General features: G+C 45.1%; 1 protein-coding gene across 1 annotated transcript in view; it reads left to right on the plus strand.

The window, feature by feature from the left end:
* The window catches only part of AGBL1 (AGBL carboxypeptidase 1), a 485,420-nt gene that overhangs the window by 324,653 nt on the left and 138,344 nt on the right, over positions 1 to 22,423 (plus strand). The window contains exon 22 of the mRNA XM_075897043.1: positions 4,603 to 4,766. Coding sequence (XP_075753158.1) covers positions 4,603 to 4,766 — 164 coding nt within the window. The remainder of the gene's footprint in view (positions 1 to 4,602; positions 4,767 to 22,423) is intronic.

Consider the following 22,423-nt stretch of genomic DNA (forward strand, 5'->3'; position numbering starts at 1 on the left):
CACAGTGGTGGGGGGGATGCAAATTTTGCTTTTGCCCCAAGGTGCATAACACCCTCACTACACCTCTGCCCCCCCCCCAACCTTGCTCAGGAGCCCAGAAAATCTGTTGGTTCCCTCTGTGGGTGTGTGAATGGATGCAGAGATCTAACATCAGCAGCTCCTGGCACTGCTGACAGGAGCCAGCAAGGACATAGTTTTATATTTCAGTTCTGTCAAGGACTCTGCTTCTCACTTCAGTCATGGCACATACCTTCCAACCCCACCCACTGCTGAAAGTGGGGGAGAAGGGAGGGAGGGGAAAGTGTGAGAGAGAATTATCTGATCTAGCTGAGTTAAAAAATAAAAGTCTGTCTGCATTTGAAGTGAATAAAGTGTGTTAACAAGTAATCCTCTAGCTGAGATTTCCAGCTGTTACTCCTGAGCTGTCTGATATCAAAGCAATATGGGACTATGGTACAGCAGCTAACTTCAGTGCATGAGCAATTACAGCCTTATGTTTCTCAGGTATATTATGGTTTTATTATTATTATTTCTCCGCTCAGAGTTTCTTAAGGCCTCTTCATATCCCGAATAAAGCCCAAGGGAATCATAAAGCCACAGGCACGGCTTTAGCACAGTTGCTGCTTGCCATCTCCTGGATTGATAAGTGTTTAGTATGTTGTCTCGATCGTGGAAGCAGGGCCCTGCAATACACACCAGAGGAAGCCCTCAAGACGTCCTCTCTATATTTGGCACCCAAGAGAAGCCCTTGTCACTGTATAAATGGGACATGTTTGCCTCTGCTCTCTCTGCTTGAGGCATGCATACCCTCTTTCCCCCACCCCACCCCTTTACACACTGTAGTTGGACATAACCCAAAACTGACAAAATACAGTTATTTTTACTAAAATAAATAATCAATTAAAAAACTTCTTCAGAGCTGCCAAGTACTATCCCTGCTGTGTATTTATAGCCCTTGTTTCCTGTGCCTTCTCTCTCTGGTTTCTTACTATTATTAATGATTTGTACTGCCATAGCTCATTATATTACATATTTAGTCCCTGCCGTGAAGAACTGATAGTCAAAGAGATTTGCCCAAGGTTTTATAGCAGGCCAGTGAAATATGGGAAGTCAAACCCAGTTTGCCAGACTCCCAGTTTAGTGCTCTATTCACTAGCCAACATGCTGTTTTGTATTGATCACATCACTGCTTTATTTCAATTGGGCAGGTTCTTTTTTTTCTGTCTCTCGTGCCTGGTATATTTTTGAGTGCTGTATTATTTATTTTATTATTGACTATAATAATTGCAAATTCATAGTTTTGTCTCCCCGAAGCTGGGGAAAGAGCAAGAATTTCAACATATTTACTGTGAAAAGCTGAGTTTGCCAGAGCAGCTTTAACCCCAGGTGATATTTGCACATATTGTTATCTGCCAAACCGTAAGTGGTGCTTTTCTTATAGTCCTGACTGGCCTTGTGGGCCTGACAGACCTGGCAAAATGGTTTGCAAGGAGAAGTGCTGTAGTTTATGTGAGTAATCTCTCCTTTCTTCCATCTAGCAGGCACTCTCAGTTCAGAAATAATCACAGCTCACACTTACAGAAGGCTGCTCAGTCCCCAGGGGTCCTGAAATGCTTTACAAATCTCGCATAATCTCTACAGGGAGAAAACCCAGAACTCTGCCTCCTCTAATGGATTAATGGAACTTTTGCAGCTCTGTTACCCCTAAGACATTCAGTAATAATACGTAGTAAACATCTGAGCCCAGAAATAAAGGCCATATTGAAATGGAGCTCACACCATCCATATTGCTGTTCCCAGGAATTTAAGTGGGGGCTTTTGACCGTTACTAAGGAAACAATCTTTGGTAATGGAGTTGGGAGATCATATTAGATGGGGGTTACAGAGAGGTTTTGTGCTAAGGTAGTCCATAGCGTTGATATTGCATATGTTCAGTGATTGATTCTGCCCCCTCTGTGATGGCATTAGAGAACATTTTGGATGGTGTCAATACATTCCAAAGCTGTGGGAGAGTTTACCGATACTTTTTCACTCTTATGTATCTGGACTTGATCCTGTCCAGCCCTTACAAACCCCATTGATTTCAGTAAGAATTACATGCAGCAGAAGAATCACTTACCCCCCTCCCCCCTCCCCGAATTTCTGTTATTTTACTTGTTGCACATTTTTTGAAGGGAACAAAACAAAACAAAACAGTTCAATGTTTGGTTTCTTCTGGAATCAGTGCCTAAAAGTATGCATGCTCTTTTCACCAGTACACTCCATTTAGACCCCTACATCTGCAATGTGAATGTCACTGGAGCTGGCTTTCTTTTGAGGCTTTTGGCCTTTCCTGCTTCTGGTTGGGTTGGGGAGCTCATGACAGCCTTCCTGAGAGCTATAAGCACAATGATGCTGCTTAAAATGAAAAATACAAGGCATGGGGAAGGGATGAGTCATCTTAATGGTTCATTTCAAGGTTAATATAAGTCAGTTCTAGTTCTGTCTGATCACTGGCTTTCCAAGGGGAGTAGTGGAAACAAAAAAATCTAACTTGTTTTTAGACTGAGCTTGATAAGTTTATGGAGGGATGGTATGATGAAGTTGCCGACAGTGGCATAGGGCACATCTGCAATTGATATTAGCAAATCTCTCCAATTACTGGTGATGGGACAGTAGATGGGGAGAGCTCTAAGGTCTAGACTACATCTGGAAGTATCACAGAAAAGCTCTGCCGTGTCCAAGGAACATGTCTGCTTTTCCAAAGAAAATTCAGAAAAGCAGACGTGTTTTTACAGCATCCCTCTAAGCCTTGTTTTACGAGGAAGAAAGGATATTCCAAAAGAGGCTTTTTTTTCTGCCAATTGGCCCAGTGTAGATGGGCCAATTGTTGGAAAAGCTTCTTTTGGAAGAAAAGCAGGAAAAGATACGCAAATTGCAGTTCACAATTTGCGTATCTTTTTCCGATTGATCTTTGTAGTCTTGACACAGCCTAAATTACTACAGAGAATTCTTTCCCAGCTGTCTAGCTGGCAAATCTAGCCCACATGCTTATGGTCTAACTCAGGGGTTTTCAAATGATGGGTCACTGCTTGTACGGGTAAGCTGCTTGCTGGCTTGTGATATGCTTTGTTTACCTGAGTCCCCGCAGATATGGCCATTTGTAGGTGAGCTGGGCCACCACTTCCTGAGGCTCCCATTGGCCAGGAATGGTGAACCATACCTTCTGGGAGCTGGAAGCGGCCATGCCCATGAACACTCAGGTAAACAAAGCATCCCACAACCAGCTAGTGGTTTGCCCTTACAAGCCATAACCCAGTGTTTGAAAACTACTGGTCTAACTAAACACTGTATTTGGGGTGAAGAAGGATTTTTTCTCCAGATCAGATTGTTAGAGACTCTGGGGGAGGGTTCACCTTCCTCTGAAGCATGAGTTGGCCTCTTGCTGGTTTGAACTAAAAGAAATGGTGGATTTTCTGCCATCAAGATTTGAGGACTCAGTAATTCAGCCAGAGGTTAGTGATCTATTTCAGGAGTGGGTGAGCAAGTTCTGTGGCCTGCAATTTCAGGAGGTCTAACTAGATAATGATGATGAGCCTTTCTGGCTTTTAAGTCTGTGAATCTATAAAATCCTATTTAGGCCCTGATTCAGCAAGGTACTTCAGCATGTGCCTTACCAAGCATCAGAGATGTACCTTGCGAATTGGCCTTTATATGCAGTCTTGACCAGGACTTCTTAAATACTGGACTATCAGCTAGGCTTGCCCAAGAGGAGCGGTTCCGTCTCATTCGATGTCAGGGAGACTTGACGCTGTACCAGACTAGAGATGGGTTTGACCCAAACCCTGATCTACACAGCTGATCAAATCAGATCCAGAGCTTGGAGAGGTTTGCAATCCAAACTGGGAACCACATCTCCATATTTCATAACCAGCAGAGCTCCGCTGAATTGCGACGTGTTGATAATCCAGTTCCCCCTCTTGCAACAGCAGCCCTTTTCTGCCAGGGAGACACCAGCATTTAGTAAAGGGGGAAGTTTCTCTGAGGTGTTTTTTATTTTGCAATTTCCTCATTATTGATTTGTGTAAACTATTCTTAAGTGGTTAAAGATCTTTTCCCACCTCTTTCCTTTTATCTCTAACACTTCTGACAGCGTACAGTGGCACAGCTCATTAGCATTCCCATGGCGCAAGGAGACAACTCTTGCCGTAACAGAGAGGAGTGTGGTCAAATGTTCTGAGTACAGGGCTGGGCGTGCAGACTGAAACTCATAGCACCTGATACTTGCCCTTACAGTCACTCGCTTTGCAGCCATCATTGAGTCATTTGAACTCTCTGCCTCAGTTTCCCCATCTGTAAAATAGAGGCCAGGGACCATTTTATCTCTCTTGGCAGATGAAAAGATCTGTATAGATGTTTGTAGTCTTTGGCCAGTGGAGTGAGCATGTTGGCTAAACTTTTTGGGGTGTTGTCTGGTTTTTTTTCTCTGACCTGATTCCAGACTTTCCTACCTGGAGGAATACCCCAGAGAGCTGTAGCTTCTATTGAGTGGTACCTTTTCCTCCTCCTCTGAGCTGGCGGATTCTAGGCTTATCATTCCAGGTGTCTGTTTGTCACCTACAGGGCCTGCAGATTGGAACACAAGAGCTGGAGGAAATGGGAGCCAAATTCTGCCTGGGACTCCTCATCCTGCAGCTCAAATCATTGTCCTGCAGCAAGAAGCTGATGGCTCAGGCAGCAGCCCTGCTGGATCCAGAGGAGGAGATTGCAAACCGTTGGTCACAAAGGTCAGCCTGAGAGCACTACTCAAAGGGTCCTACACAGGAGGTGGGTTGGCCAGGAATGGTCTTGGTTCCATAGTCACAGCACCAGCCTCAGCTGTTGTCAGGGACAGGAGCACAGCGAGAAATGAGGAGGCAACTGCTTCCTAAAGAAGCCCATGATGGAGACGGCAGTTCATGTGAGTACTTGCGCTGACTTTTTACAGCTACAACTGGATAAATCAGGGAGAGAAGGAAAGGGTTCACTCAGATTTTCCACTCACTTGCCCATCTGTCCTCCGGGTTGGAATGGCATTACCCAGAAGGATTATCTGTCTGTGGTAAAGATGTTTATGCTTATCGGATAGTCAGTCGACTAGTCGACTCCCTCCCCTCTTGCTGTCTCTATCAAATAGAGGCAGCAAAGGGGGGAAGAAGGGGTACTTCAAAGCAGCAGTGCTGCACAGATGAGATGGGGATCAATTGTGCGGTGCTTCCGCTTTGAAACCCCAAGGCGGCGTTTCAAAGGGACAGCTGCCACACAGCTGATTTGTGGCTCAGCTGTGCAGGGCTGCCCTTTTAAAATGCTGAAGCGCCATGGAGCCCAGGGTCAGCTGGGGACTCCCCAGCAAACCCTGGGTTCCGAGCAGCATTTCTGGGGAAGTCCTCAGCTGATCCCGGGCTCCACGGCACTGCCCTTTTGAAACGCCAAGGCAGCATTTTATAGAGGAAGTGCCGTACAGGTGAGCCAGGGATCAGTTGTGCAACGCTGCCCTTTTGAACACCACTTCAGTGCTTCAAAGGGACAGCTGTGCAGCTGATCCTGGGCTCAGCTGTGCGGTGCTGCCCCTTTGAAACGCTGACTTGGTGTTCCAAAGGGGCAACACCGAGAAGCCTGGGGTCAGCTGGGGACTCCCCAGCTGATCCCAGGCTCCATGCAGCATTTCCCCAGAACCTGGGATCAACTGGGGAGTCTCCAGCTGACCTCGGGTTCTGGGAAGATGCTGCGCAGAACCCCGGGGTCAGCTGGTGAATCCCCAGCTGACCCTGGACTCCACATGGCATGCAGTGCAGCATGGAACCCGGGGTCAGCGGCCGATTCTGAGTCCCCCGCTGACTTCGGGCTCTATGGCTTTGAAATGCACAAGATCCCGTGCTGGGGACTCTTGTACATTTCAAAGCAGGCACGCCCGTGTGCAGCTCCGAGTCAGCGGGACTTTCCGCTGGCCCCAGGCTCTACATGGAGTTCCGCATTCCTCCTTTGAAATGTACAAGGCCTTACTGATTATGTTGGAGAGTCTTTCTTTATAAAGTGCTAAATTTTGCTCCGAGTATCCAGGGTGCATTTCCACTGCACTCAAAGAGTTTGATGTCAGTGGGGTTACATCAGTGTGAATAAGATGAGAGTTTGGGCTGGTGGTACGTCAGGCTTATAAAGAAGATAAACTCAGGTGTCTGAGGAGATAGGGAGGTCTCTATGCAACATCACTATTCTCACTTGCCAGTGACATGTGAATGCATCAAACTCAAGTTCTTCAAAAAGTAATGGGGGTGTAAAAAAACCATTGAACTGATATGAGTTGATGCTCCCTCTACAGGTCTTTCATCAGCAGATTCTCACTCTCACCAACAAAAAAGGCAAGTTGTGTAGCGGAAATATTCCAGTAATTTATAGTGGGTTTCCAGTCTTCCCCTTCAGGGATACTTAAGAGCCATTAGTACCACCTGTTCTCCATGCCAGAGACTGTATTTACAACCTTGTTCATCATTTTTAATGTTTATGGAGGGAGGAATGAAAAAGTCTAAAAAATAGAGATGCTCCTTTGGATTAGTCATGCTCACTTGTACATGTGAACATGAAGCAATTACTGTGTATCCCAAACACTGACTGTGCCGCAAACAGCCCTCTGACAAGCAATCAGCGTGTCATTAGAGAGAACCACTCAAGCCTGGCCAGACAGACATATTCCGGGTATAAATCAAACTCTGACTTGGGAACTGGAGCTGCATAAGCCTTTGAGTTAAAATAACTTCTCACATGGTGAGAAAAAGACATCCAAACACCTACTGAAGCTGGGCAATGAAATAAAGCCAGCAGTCAAGTAGAATTGGTCCAGCTAGAACTAATCCTGCATTTGCCAGCTACCTAAGAGGAATCTTTTTTTAGATGAAACGATTTAAAATTCTGGTATCATTTTACTTGCTTGGTTTTATTGTAATGTTCATTTACTTTAGTCTTTTACAATCTTGGATGAAAATGGAACTGGGTATATGAAAATAATACCAAGAAACTCATTCATACACTGTTATTTCTTGTTTAGCGACGTGTAGGGGATCATACTCGATGATCATGATGCTCCCTTCTGGCTTTAATGTCTATGAGTCCATGAGTTGAAACTAACTTGTTCTGAAAATGTCAGCTGATCTTGCAAGATCTCCATAACACAGGAATCTAGATCCATGTGGAGTTAGGACATAAACTGGTAGGAGTTAACCCAAGTAGAACTAGTAGTTCTTGACAATTTGTCTGGCTTTAGTTAGCTTCTCACCATCATCTGCTGGCACAATGTCACTGTCTGAGGGCATGTTTACACTAGGAAAATATTTCAAAATAACTAAATTCAAAATAATAACTCCCAAAGTAACAACATTGAAATAGCAAGACCACACTATGGGGAGCCTCGAAATTAGTCCAAGGCAGGCTCTGTTATTGTGGACATGCTACCTTGACTTAGATCCCCAGGAAGCACTGGGGAGTAATTACTTTGAATTATTATGGGGAGTAGTTATTTCAAAATAGCAGCAGCAGAGTGTTCACACTACCACTATTTCAAAACAACTATTTCAAAATAAGCGTTATTCCCCGAGGAAAGCAGGAGTACAGATTTCAAAATAACCAATCAGTTATTTCAAAATAACAGGCTAGGTGGTGTGGACGCTACGCTTATTATTTTGAAATAAGGGGGATTATTTCGAAATAACTCCCTACTATAGACCAGGGCTGAGCATTAGGCAGAATTACACCTGCAAGTACTCACAGGAATTATCTTTGGGTTTGGGTGGGCAGAGATACTGGCTTAGTGGATTTGTTTACTAAACATCTGTTTCCAGATCAGGTAAGTCACTGAATTTTGAATTCAATCTAGTGATATGCCCAGGGCTTGCCAAGCGGTGGTGAGCCCCGCTCGCCAGCTGTGCAGAACCACACGCTGCACATGCTCAGACCGCACTGCGCGGCCACTCTGGGCTAAAATCTACTCGCCACAGGTGAGTAGATTGCCTTAATTGTCGGGCCCTGGATATGCCATTGCAAGAGATTGATGTAGGAGTGTTGAGAAGGAATACATGAAATAGGAAGTTTAATAACACATAGCATTCTTAATGAATGAACAAATGAAGATGGCTGTGCAATGTAGTGATTTCAGTTCAGCACATCAGTACTCTACTGCAGACTTGTCTAGTTGAGTGAACTGTCTAGTGCACTCCAAAATATGAATAGGAATTTTACTAAAAGTGCTGTAATAATGCAGTGTGGATGGATTGGTCGAGAGATCACCTTGTGATGGTCACTTGATGTGCTGAAATACCACTGAGCCAACCTTCCTGCCCTCATTGGTGCTCCTCAACCCTCTGTCCTACTGAGTCAGACCCTCCAGCCTCCTCTAGCACTGGCACAGAGATGGGCACACAGGAGGACAATATAGATGGTGAAATCAACTCAGCTCTGGAAAAGCTCAAAGGGACTCACCTCAGCACCATCGTTCACACTGTAAGCAGTGTTCTTGTTCAGCCACTTGGGAGAGATTACGATGACACCCAGCTGATGAGCAGAGCGCCCACAGCTAGATTTGTGTTTCTCTTAGAGGTACACATTCCCCACGCCTTGGTGCACATAACAATATTTGTTATGTACATGGATGGAAAAAACCTGCACGCGGATGGAAAAGATTAGAGGGAATGTTTCTCGGCACCAATGGCACCTGATCTCCAGATAAATCCCTCTTATTTTATATAAAGTTTTATACAGAGGAAGTTTGTGTTGTCTGCCAACTTTCTCATGTAAAGAGAGATGTATAGCTGCTTGTCATCTCTTTCCCCCTCCTCCCCCAGTAACAATTACTTACATTGGGTTTATTAATAAACTAATATGCTTTTTAAATATAAAGAGTAGAATTTAAGTGGTTGAAAGTAATAGCACACAGAACAAAGTAAGTTACTAAGTACAATAAAACAAAACATATCAACCAAGCCTAATAAACTAAGAAACTTGTTGCATGCAATACTTTACCCTTACAATAATTCTACAGGCAGTCCCCGGGTTACGTACAAGATAGGGACTGTAGGTTTGTTCTTAAGTTGAATCTGTATGTAAGTCGGAACTGGCGTCCAGATTCAGCCGCTGCTGAAACTGACCGCCAGTTCTGACTTACATACAGAATCAACTTAAGAACCCCAGGCGTCCCCAAGTCAGCTGCTGCTGAAACTGATCAGCAGCTGATTCCAGGAAGCCCGGGGCAGAGCAACTCTGCCTCGGGCTTCCTGTAGTCAGCGCTGGTCAGTTTCAGCAGAAGCTGACTTGGGGACGCCTGGGGCAGAGCAGCTGGGGTTCTGCTGGGTTGCTCCAGTAGCGCCGCTCCTCGGTGCTACTGGACCAACCCAGCAGCACCCCATCTGCTCTGCCCCAGGCGTCCTGATTCAGCCGCTGCTGAAACTGACCAGCAGCGGCTGAATCAGGACCTGGGGCAGAGCAGCTGGGGTGCTGCCGGGTTGGTCCAGTAGTGCCCAGAGCGGCGCTGCAGGACCAATCGGCAGCGCCCCAGCTGCTCTGCCCCAGGGTCCAAAACAAAAGCCTGGTCTGCTGGGGGGGGGGCACACTAGCTGCGCCCCCCCCCCAGCAGACCAGGGACACGGGGAGCAGAGCCGCAGCGGCAGCGGGGTGCCGCGCCTCTGAGGCTTTGCTCTGGCAAAGCCTCAGAGGCGCGGGACCCCGCCGCGGCTGCAGCTTCAGTCCCGGTGCCTGTGGTCTGCTGGGGACGGTCCCCAGCAGACCACAGGCACCGGGGACTGAAGCGGCAGCAGCGGCGGTTCCCCGCGCTTCTGAGGCTTTGCTCTAGCAAAGCCTCAGAAGCGCGGGAACCCGCCCGGTGCCCCTGGTCTGCTGGAGACGGTCTCCAGCAGACCAGGGGCACCAGAGCAGCTTACGAACCGGGCTCTCTCGCCCCGGAGCTCTCAGGTAGCAATCCGCCACCTCGACCTCCGGGGCGAGAGAGCCCCATTCGTAAGTGCAGATCCGACGTAAGTCGGATCCGCGTAAGTCGGGGACTGCCTGTAATTATGTTTTTTCACAAACTGGAAAGCCACCAAAACTGGGCTTGATCCTCCCCCTGTTCAATTTTACGTGTTTCCAGCAGTCATCTTGGGTGATAAACTGGGGTGTTCTGGCATCTGGCAGCAGCCTCTATTGTTTGGCTTCCCCACTTTTATATAGATTTTGCCAAAGGTGGGAATCCTTTGTGTTCAGTTTAAACTTTTTCTCACTTTTGATGGAAAAGTACAATGTCCAGGATGGGTCCCAGCATCAGATGTCTTAAACTCATGTTCTTCTGGGGATTCTCAGCCCCTCCTAGGGACTGATACATAAGAAAAATAAACCCATTTACAGATCATTGTTCTTATCAATGAAACATCAAGTTACTGAAATATGCTTAATGGCTCTCACTTAGTATGTGTATATTAATAAAACAGGTTTATTCTTTATACTTCTAACTTCAAATATAGGCATGATACAAATAGAATATACACATTCAGCAGACTGTAACTTTTCAAATGATACCTTACAAGAAGTATTTTGCATAAAGCATCTTCCAGTTATGCATATTCATAAGCGTATTTCCATAAAGAATACGGATAGTCCCATAAGGATAGGGGCAGGAAAATAGTGCTTCTTGGACCTGATAGACATCAGCAAAGACTGCAGGAATGATTTCCCACCAGAGCAACTTCAGCAGTAGCAGCAATACAGGAAGCTGCAGCGTAGTTAGTGTGCAGGGTATTTTGTTTGTTTATTTTTTGTTTTTTGGGGAGTGCTTGTTTGGTTTTTTTTACTGCTCCTGTAATCAAGTCTTACTCAATGCAGGGTTAGATGACCGTGTTAAGAACACTGGAGACTTGATTAAACTACAGTTTCTGGTGTTTCTAGTAGCTTCGGAACTACACTGGTAGAAAATTGCAGCTATGAAATGTGTTTGTAAATGTACGTGTAACAGTACCCTCTGGTGATTCCTGCTGAAAGAGCTTCCGCCTGTGACACTGGAGAATTTTCAAGCATTTTTGGGAACTAATGGATTCAACCTTGGTGAAAACAACCCATTTTCTTTGACAAAACTTTTTGCTGCCAATAAGGTGACATTGCATCCTGAGCTGAATGAAAATTTCTGTTCCCAATTTGTTCTATGGCTTTTTTTTTCCTGTTTATAAAGACAGAGGGATTTATTCCTTACCTTTTATTTTCACTAGAAAAATCCAAAACTTCAATATTAGTCTACCAAATTTTGTGAGACGTCAAAGTAAGTTCTGTGATAACATTGTACATGATCACACCCTCTTTCAGGACATAAAGGCTACGACTAGACTGCAAGCCTCTTTCAAAAGACGCTTTTTTGAAAAAGAGCATCTAGAAAAGAAGATTTTTCGAAAAAGCAGCTCATTTTTTCGAGAGTCTAGATGCTCTCTTTCGAAAAAGCCCTGTTTTCATGCAATAGCGCCTTTTTTCGAAAGATGACTTTTGAAAAAAAAGGCGTTATTCCTTGTAGAATGAGGTTTACCACTGTCTACAAAACTGCCGCATACTTTTGATTTACTGTCGACAGAACGCGGCGGTAGTCTAGACGCAGGTACAGTTTTTTCGAACCCCCCCCCCCACTTTTTTTGAAAAAACCCTGTAGTCTAGACACAGCCAAATACACTCCAAAGGAAAAATAAACACTGACTGTGCAACAGTGGTCACTTATTCACATGCATGGGTCCATTTTTTAAATCCTTGCTACTACTACCGGAGGGAGGGTTCCACAGTCAAGTTCTAAGTTTGTATATATAGACACATGTATACTTACATGTGTACAGGAATATACCTGTAACAAATATGACTGACCATTCAGGGTATGTCTAGACTACAGGGTTTTGTCAACAAAAGTGGACTTTTGTCGACAAAACTATACCTGCTTCTACACTACTGCCGTGTTCTGTCGACAGTAAGTCGACAGAATGCGGCAGTTTTGTCGACGGTGGTAAACCTTATTCTATGAGGAATATTGCCTTTTGTCAACAGAGTTCTGTCGACAAAAGGCGCTATTGCATCCACACTGTGCTTTTTCAAAAGCGAGCGTCTAGACTGTAGAAAAAGCGGCTTGCTTTGTCAACAGAACTGGCTGTAATCTAGATGCTCTTTGTCGACAGAGGCTTTGTTGACAGTATCTGTCAACAAAGCCTCTGTTGACAAAAGCCTGTAGTCTAGATGTACCCCTTAGTGACCAAGGGGTTACATCTGTGTCACTGGAAACACTGAATTACAGTAAGACTTAAAGTAAAGTCTTAGCAACCTTCATTTAATAGTTCTTGCTTTTCTGGTGGTTTCTCTGGAGTAGCTAAGCAATCTCAGAATGTTGTGTTTTAGCTTTGTGTCTTGCATAAAACAAAGAATGGATTATTCAGGGCCTATGTCTCCTTAATTTGTTCCAAAGAGCTGGAAAGAAGCATAGAGCCTCTATAACGGCATTCAGCACAGACTCGTTAGCAACTGGTGAATAAACTAATCGTAGCACCAGCAGAGTGTTACATTTTATGTTCCTGCACAAATCCCCTTGTTTATTATGGGCTAATTGCATGTGCACCAACTTGGATCAGTTACCGGTGTGATTCCTTGGGCATTAGCGTAGCCACTCCTGATTTACTCTGGGGTAATGAAGATCAGATCAGATTTTGTTGGTACAAAAGGAGTTAGCTAAAATTGAGTTTGGGTTGTGTTCCCTCAGCAGTGGCACATCAAAGAGGTACATCAATGAAATCTATCTGTCTGTCTAAGTTAATCTAGTCTGTCTCCTGTCTACACATTCCTAAAGCAAATGTCATCACTGTACTTACAATGAGAGGGCAAATCATGAAACAAGAAAATAGTCCAGCACTAAGCAAATTTTGACCTATTAACTAAATGGGTCATCTGAAAATCCTGTAGGAACCAGTTAGTGGACTCAGGTCTCTTAGTCCTCACAGACATCTCTGTCCATTTTTTTTTTTGTAATTCCTGGAGTTTGTTTGTCTCCTGCACATTTGCCTTTGCCCTGGGTGTCTGGCGTGCTTGGCATTGACTTGGCACATCAGCCTCTGACAGCAAACATTTCCACCTGTCAAGGCTTATATCTATACATGTCTTTTAATCCTCCCCTTCTCGGAGCTGTCTCTTTCTTTCCCCACTGCTCAGAAGGGGATGACTGGGAGGAAATAGACTGTTTTTATGCACTTGATCCAGCTCTGTCAGAATCAGTGGTCAGTAAATTGACACAAGCCATAGCAGTCCAGTAAGCAAGTTTTCTGTTGGAAGATTGCTGTATGAACATGGAATTTGTCACACCAGATTAGAATGTTGGTCCTTTGCATCAAGTGTAGCGCCTGCTTGGTAGCCAAGAAACAGGGCCTTGAACAGGGCTGGCGACAGACTTCACTGGGCCCTGGGCAATGTACTGGAGACTCAGCTCTAGACCCCCAGAAGGAGTGGGGCCTTGGGTGGAAGGGGAGGGGCTGGAGATGGGCTGCCAGTCTTCAGTGCTGCCTGGACCATACTGCACCTCCCCTCCTAGCCCTCAGTGCCACCCAGAATGTGTCATGTGGAGCTCCAGCACTGATTAAAGGGCCCAGGGCTCCGGTCACCTCTGTGGTAGCAGCCAGTGTTCTCTCTAATTTTTTCGTACATGTGTGGAATAAATTGTATGTGCACTGGGGCAAGTGCAGATGTGCACCACCAATAGAAACACATTTTACCAGCTCCATGCAGCTATGGGTGCTCTGCTAATCAGCTAGGTGGCACTTGAATGACCACCCAAGTGCTTAGCTTACAGGGAACACTAGAAACAGTGGCCCAAAGTCTTGGGTTCTTTCAAATTGCTTGGCCTCAGAGCAAGTGCCTCCTTTGCTCCCTCTCATCAGCAGCCCTGGCTACAGGGAAAGATGGAAAAAATCGATTCTGGACCTAGTCAATAGTTTGGTGTAGTACATAGGCCATTTGTAGATACCTGTATGTATAGTGCTTACCCTGTCAGCTTTCCAGACTAACTTCAGGGTTCCTTACCCAGGCTTTACTCAGCCCTTCCCCAGAGAAACCTCCCACTGACATCTCTCTGTGTTATATTTGTTTAAGGACTAAGGGAAAACTGAGTAACAGCCTTGAGATTTGGCTCTGTGTATATATGATCAGATATCATGCTCTGCCTAAAGCATGAGCTTTGGTAAGATTCAGTGAAAGAATTCACATGCAGTAGCAGAGTAGCTAAAGGCAAGTCCCGTGTTGTGACAAAATTAATACGAAGCGGGTGCCTTGTAAATACATGGTACAGCATCCTCCTCCCTACCTCACACCTCTGCCATCAGCAGCACAAATCAGCTGGTCAGTTACCCTGTTACAGTAGCCAGTGATTATCCCAACACAGCAATTCCCACCTTGCCTGGCGCAAAACCACACAGCAACGCTGCCCCTTTCCAGAGTCCCCATGCCCTGTAGTTAGCTCAGACCTTCAGGAGCTCTCAGCTGGGAAGATGAAGTGCCAACACGTACTTTGGACATCATGGTTTTTTTACAATAGGTTTCACACCTCATTTGCCATAAAAGCGATTAGGTTTTAGTCAACGCTCTTCGAGTAGCTTCACATTTGTCATGGCCAGAAAGGTGATGGAAATTGTGACTATTTGCTCACTTGCCACAAGTTCAAGAGAGTAAAAAATACTCTTTTTAATTATTTTCCAGCTTCACCTTTCCTCTACTAAAATATATCGGAAGGATAGATCAGGCCAAGTGGGTGGCGGAGCGGCACTTTATGTGAAAGATAATGTAGAATCAAATGAAATAAAAATATTAAAAGAATCAACATGTTCAATAGAATCGCTATGGATAGTAATTCCATGCTCCAATAATAAGAAATTAGCAGTAGGGATATATTATCAACCACCTGACCAGGACAGCAATACTGACATTGAAATGCTGAGGGAGATTAGAGAGGCTACCAAAATAAAGAACTGTATAATAATGGGGGATTTTAATTATCCCCATATTGACTGGATACATGTCACCTTAGGAAGAGAAGCAGAGATAAAATTTCTCAATAGCTTAAATGACTGCTTGTTGGAGCAGCTGGTACAGGAACCCACAAGGGGAGAGGAAATTCTTGATTTATTCCTGAGTGGATCAGGTCCAGGAGATAACCGTTATAGGACCACTTGGGAATAGTGACCATAATATAATAACATTTAACATTCCTGTGGTGGGAAGAACACCTCAGCAGTCCAGCACTCTGGCATTTAATTTTAAAAAGGGGAATTACACAAAAATGAGGAGGTTAGTTAAACAGAAATTAAAAGGCACAGTGACTAGAGCCAAATCCCTGCAAGCTGCATGGAAACTTTTTAAAGACACCATAATAGAGGCCCAACTTAAATATATACCCCAAATTAAAAAACATAGCAAGAGACCTAAAAAAGAGTCACCATGGCTTAACTACCATGTAAAAGAAGCAGTGAGGGACAAAAAGGGCATTTTTTAAGAAGTGGAAGTCCAATCCTAGTGAGATAAATAGAAAAGAACATAAACACTGTCAAATCAAGTGTAAAAATGTAATAAGAAAAGCAAAAAAAAGATTTTGAGGAACAGCTAGCCAAAAACTCAAAAAGAAATAACAAAATGTTTTTAAGTACATTAGAAGCAGGAAGCCTGCTAAAAAAACCTGTGGGTCCCCAAGACTATCGAGATATAAAAGGAGCAATCAAGGATGATAAAGCCATTGCAGAGAAACTAAATGATTTCTTTTCATCAGTCTTCACAGCTGAGGACGTTGGGGAGATTCCCAAATCTGCACCGTCCTTTGTGGGTGATGAATCTGAGGAACTGTCCCAGACTGAAGTGTCATTAGAGGAGGTTTTGGAACAAATAGAAAAACTTGATGTTAACAAATCTCTGGGACTGGATGGCATTCATCCAAGGGTTCTAAAAGAACTCAAATGGGAAATTGCTGAACTATTATCTGTGATTTGTAACATATCCTTTAAATCGGCTTCCGTACCTAATGACTGGAAGGTAGCTAACGTGACACCAATATTTAAAAAGGGTTCTAGAGGCGATCCTGGCACTTACAGACCGGTAAGTCTAACTTCAGTACCGGGCAAATTAGTCGAAACAATAGTAAAGAATAAAATTGTGAGGCATGTAGAAGAACATAATTTGTTGAACAAAAGTCAACATGGTTTCTGTAAAGGGAAATCATGTCTTACTAATCTATTAGAGTTCTTTGAAGAGGTTAACAAACATGGGGGATCCAGTAGATATAGTATACTTACATTTTCAGAAAGCGTTTGACAAGGTCCCACACCAAAGGCTCTTGTGTAAATTACATTGCCATGGGATAAGAGGGAAGGTCCTTTAATGGATTGAGAACTGGTTAAAAGACAGGAAACAAAGGGTAGGAATAAATGATAAATTTTCAGAATGGAGAGGGGTAACTAGTGGTGTCCTCCAAGGGTCAGTCCTGGGACCAGTCCTGTTCAACTTATTCATAAATGATCTGGAGAAAGGGGTAAGCAGTGAGGTGGTAAAGTTTGCGGATGATGCCAAACTGTTTAAGATAGTCAAGACAGAAGCAGACTGTGAGGGACTCCAAAAAGATCTCACCAAACTGAGGGTATGTCTACACTACAAAGTTAATTCGAACTAACAGACGTTAGTTCGAATTAACTGTGATAGGTGCTACCCATGCAAACCGCTAGTTCGAACTTAATTCGAACAAGCGGTGCGCTTAATTCGAACTAGGTAAACCTCATTCCACGAGGACTAAACCTAGTTCGAATCAACTAGTTCGAATTAAGGGCTGTGTAGCCACTTAATTCGAACTAGTGGGAGGCTAGCCCTCCCCAGCTTTCCCTGATGGCCACTCTGGGCAACACCAGGGAAACTCTTCTGCCCCCCTCCCGGCCCCGGAGCCCTTAAAGGGACACAGGCTGGCTACAGTGCCCGTGCCAGGTGCAAGCCTGCCAGCACCCAGCCAGCAGACCCTGCACCTGGCACGGATCGAGCCGGCCACCCGTTGCTACCCAGCCCTCCGCCTCTTCCCAGGACCAGGCCCGCCTGGTCTAGTGCAGACATCGTGGACCTCATCCACAACCTCCGCACTAGGCACAGGAAAGAGGCCGTCTAAGGCAGGATAGCTGCCAGCCTGGCCACCCAGGAGCAGGTTGGCATGAAAATCAAGGTGGTCCACTGAGACCCCCAACCCTGAGCCCTGAGCTTACAATGGCCATACTGGGTCAGACCAAAGGTCCATCTAGCCCAGTAGCCTGTCTGCCGACAGCGGCCAACACTAGGTACCCTGAAGGGGATGGACTGAAGACAATGACCAAGCCATTTGTCTTGTGCCATCCATCTCCAGCCTTCTACAAACAGAGGCCAGGGACACCATTTCTACCCCCTGGCTAATAGCACTCCCTGGACCCAACCACCATGACTTTATCTCACTTATCTTTAAACTCTGTTCTAGTTGTAGCCTTCACAGCCTCCTGCAGCAAGGAGTTCCACAGGTTGACTATTTGCTTTGTGAAGAAGAACTTTCTGTTGTTAGTTTGAAGCCTGCTACCCATTCCTTTCCTTTGGTGTCCTCTAGTCCTTCTATTATAGTAACTAATGAAGAACTTTTCTTTATGCACCCTCTCCACACCACTCATGCTTTTATAGACCTCTATCATATCCCCCCTCAGTCTCCTATTTTCTACGCTGAGAAGTCCCAGTCTCTTTAGCCTCTCTTCATATGGGACCTGTTCCAAACCCCTGATCATTTTAGTTGCCCTCCCCTCTCCCACCCTCTCTCTTCCCCTCTCCCACCTTCTTTTCCCAGTCTCCCCCAGTTTTGTTCAATAAAGAGAGTTTCTATTTTTGAACACACGTGTCCTTTATTTTGTACATCAGGAAGGGGGGCTAGGAAGGGGTAAGTGGAAGGAGGTGAGGGAGGAATGGGGCACGAGCCCCTGATGGGGAGGACTGGGCTGGCTCTGTGGGCTCCTCGGGGTGGAAACTCTGCTGGAGCCCCTTGATTGACCCCCCCCCCCCCTCCGGATGGCAGCCTGCGGCAAGTGCAGCCGGGCAGATGGCCGAGTGCTGTGATGTGCAGAGTGTGGGCACTCAGGGCACTCCAAGCCAGGACTGCTTTGCAAGCGGGGCACCCCTGAGAACTGTCTGTCTGGGGTGGGGGTCGGGTCCCTTTAAGCACAGCCCTTGGCTAGCCTGAGGCAGCAGCTCCACGCTCTAAGTCCTAATCTGATGCCCTGCCGGCACTGCTTCCAGCCATCCTTAACCTCGGTTCAGGGTCCACTCAGTGTGGACATGCTAGTTCGAATTAGCAAAACGCTAATTTGAACTAGTTTTTAAGTCTAGATGCGCTAATTCAAATTAACTTAGTTCGAATTAACTAATTCGAACTAAGTTAGTTCGAATTAGTGCTGTAGTGTAGACATACTCTGAGTGATTGGGCAACAAAATGGCAAATGAAATTTAATGTGGATAAGTGTAAAATAATGTACATCAGGAAAATAACCCCAACTATACGTACAGTATGATGGGGGCTAATTTGGCTATGACCAATCAGGAAAGAGATCTTGAAGTTATCGTGGATAGTTCTCTGGAAACTTCCACACGGTGTGCAACGGCGGTCAAAAAGGCAAATAAAACGTTAGGAATTATTAAGAAAGGGATAGAAAATAAGACACAGAATATCTGCCCCTGTATAAAACTATGGTACGCCCACATCTCGAACACTGTGTACAGATGTGGTCTCCTCACCTCAAAAAAGATATTTTGGCCTTGGAAAGGGTTCAGAAAAGGGCAACTAAAATGATTAGGGGTTTGGAATGGGTCCCATATGAAGAGAGGTTAAAGCGACTGGGACTTTTCAGTTTAGAAAAGAGAAGACTGAGGGGGATGTGATAGAGGTATATAAAATCATGAGTGGTGTAGAGAGGGTGAATAAAGAAAAGTTATTTATTAGTTTTCATAATAGAAGAAGTAGAGGACACCAAATGGCGTTAATGGGTAGCAAGTTTAAAACTTATTAAAAATTTCTTCTTCACACAGCGTTTAGTCAACCTGTGGAACTCCTTGCCAGAGGATGCTGTGAAGGCTAGGACTATAACAGAGTTTAAAGAGAAGCTAGATAATTTCATGGAGGTTAGGTCCAGAAAAGGCTATTAGCCAGGGGATAAAATGGTGTCCCTGGCCTCTGTTTGTCAGAGGCTGGAGAAGGATGTCAGGAGACAAATTGCTTGATCATTGTCTTTGGTCCACTCTCTCTGGGCTACCTGGTGCTGGCCACTGTCAGCAGACAGGCTACTGGGCTAGATGGACCTTTGTTCTGACCCAGTAAGGCCGTTCTTATGTTCTTATGTTTATGTTCTTATGTTCTACTCTGGATGGATGGTGCTTATCTCCATTCCTCTCTCCCTTCCCTTCTCCTCCTCTCTCCAGTTCATACTTGCAAGTGCTGCGTATGAACCGCAGGCATGCAAAGTTATTTTTGGAAGACGTCTCTAATACGTTGAGGTTGGTATTTGCAGAGTTACTGAGCATTTTTGCTGGGTTAGCAGAGGTTCAGGTCATGTGCCTCCATTGTCTCTTACCTTTCTACCGTGAAGCAACTCTTGTATCTACCTCCCTGAATGGCAAATACCCCAGTCTCTGCTGTTAATGGAAAATAGAAAGCTTAATACCTGCACTTGTCCCCAGTCCACTTCCAAACTGTGATTTTCTCTGCTCCCACATGCTAAGCAAGGATTGGCCTGGTTATACTGGCAGCACAAACACTTTTCCTGCAACTCCCCACCAGGAGGGTTTCAAATGTTGCCCAGCTGATTGGTAGAGTGCCTGCAACTGGCAGCGTGTGTTTCTAATGGTGGTTCACATCCACACATGCCTCGATGCACAGTACATTTATTCCACTCATGGATGAAAAAATTAGAAGGAACACTGCTCCTGACCCAAAGAAAATCTAGAGTGCTGTGGGAAGCTATTTGTGATTTAGTAGGGAAAGCTCCTTCCTTTGACTCGTACTGAATTAATGCATCAGTAGGATGAGAATGGGTGCTGGGGGGAGGCACCATCTTTTTACTGAGACATAAAACTTAGGCCCTGACCAGTCATGGGCATTAGAGACCCTCTGACATGTTCCATGAGACTAGTTGACTCTGGGTGGTGGTGTTTTTTTTTTTTTTGACAAATTCCACTGTGGCTAAATACATTCAGACTCCTCCCATCCCCTGAACATCTCTATAAATAGAGACATTTCCCTTCATTGCTCAGATGTTTGGTCGATGAGTGCAATACAATTGCTAGCATCTTTAATTAAACTCTGTGTGAATTGTTGTGCTATGTAGCTAGCGCGGGATTTGTTGTGAAGAGTAGTGTCTTATTTAAAAACACTGGCACAGTGCTTTGCTGTGTGAGTTGATCTGAATATATGAGTTGGTCCCTCACTACCTGGCCAGATGTGCTGGGAGCACTTGGAAAGCTTGTGAAGGTCTTGCATCACTCTCCATTGACCTGCCTCCTGAACAGGAGAATAATACACTCTTGTCCTTCTGGATCTGAAGATATTTGGTATCTGCCACACTGCTGCTCCCCAGCATCCAAGGAAGCAAGGCTGCCGGCTGGATTATATGCTTGTATGGCAATGCAATGCTGTACCTCTTTTCTCCCACCCCTTCCTCCTGCTCACCCTTCAAACTGCAACATACCTCTTTTTGTATTACAAGTGTCCCAGCTCCTTGAATTCTTTGGAAGGTCAGCCAAGCAGCACTGCCTGTAATTAATCCATTCGGTATTCCAACAGGCTTCACGGAGGCTTCCGCAGGTGGGCCATTGTAATACAGCAGCTTTCCATTAACACGTTCTGGGGCTATCCCTGTCTCCCTCCCTTTGCTCATTTTCATGTCATCCTGTTGTTTTTTTAGATTAGGAAATGCCTGCCAGCTGTGTGCCCTTGCTGGTTGTTATCAAACACCTCCCTAGAGGAGACAGGGAGGGTTCAGATTGTGCACACCTGCCCGAGAGGTAATTAATTTATCAAATAACTTCCAACAACAAAAAGGAAAAAGAAAAGGAAGGAAATGGAAGCAATCAAAGCTAGGGATTTCAAACTCACATGGAATCACTGCTTGCAGATGGTGTCTTGAGGCAATTGTTCAAACAACCCATGTGTACAGACTTGACTGGGCTACAGATAATGAAATAAAGATATTTCCAACAGAAATGTGGACTCCACATCACCTTTCTTATGGGGGTCCTGCTGCGAGGCACTTTGGTAGGATCTTATCTATTAATAAACATTTCCATATCAGCCACTTGTATCTGTGTCTGCACTAACTAGTGTAGCAATGACTAGAGTTCTGGACCTTCATGCTTTAAGGCATCAGATATGATATCACAGCTATAGGGACCATACTGATAATAAAAGATAATAAAAGCTGATTGCTAGCGGGGGTCAGGAAGATGTCACCCTCGTGAAGGAGCATTACCCAATGAAGTGCATAATGGGGGATATACTCTGTCTTCTGAAGCATCCTTCCTAGGCTAGGCTAATGCTCGAGAAGGAATGGAGTGGGAGGTCTTTTTCAATCAGGGCGGGTGAGGGATAATGGATAGATGGGCTATTGATATGTTTCAGTGCAGCAGGCAGTCGGGTTTCAGACCAAATATACTATTTTTCTTTTCTGCTGTGGAAGGAGGCAGGATAAAGGACTAGGTTGTCTCTCTGTCTACCGTTCCTGGTGGAGCAAGAGGCAGGAGATCAGGTTATGTTGGCTGTTGGTGTATTCTGGTGCAGCAAGAATTGACATAGCAGACTAGATGGACTATTAGAGTCTTGCAGTATTGTAGGAGGCAGGAAACCACTTTATCAACAATATACCTGTTATTGTCTATGCCAGGGGTTTTCAAACTTGGGTCCTGTTCCACAGTGCTTCCCGCAGCAACACTTGGCTGTAAACGGCAAACCACAGCCAATGGGATCTGCAAGGCTCTGTGGCTGTGGATCTTTAAAGTAAACAAAGCATTGTGGGCCTGCCGGGGGATTTCCCTGGTGGGTCTGCTACTCAAGTTTGAAACCTCCCAGTCTGTGCCCTTTCTTTTCAGCTGCTATAACCGTGCTCAGAGGAAGGTGTCATGAGGAGAAGTGGATGGTGGAATGGAGAAGGAAATCCTCCCAGATTTTGTAAAGTTGCCATGTTCTGGATGATTGGACATGGTTAACCACCAGCCTGAATAACTACCCGTGACAGACCACAAGGTCTTGGTGCACATCTGTTTGCACAGGGTACAATTGAAAATGGATGCCAAGATGAATTCCAGAGGCATGAGGTAGAGGATTGGCAGACTCATCACACTGATGTGC

The sequence above is a fragment of the Pelodiscus sinensis genome, chromosome 14 (assembly GCF_049634645.1).
Source record: "Pelodiscus sinensis isolate JC-2024 chromosome 14, ASM4963464v1, whole genome shotgun sequence".
In the NCBI taxonomy this organism is placed as follows: domain Eukaryota; kingdom Metazoa; phylum Chordata; order Testudines; family Trionychidae; genus Pelodiscus; species Pelodiscus sinensis.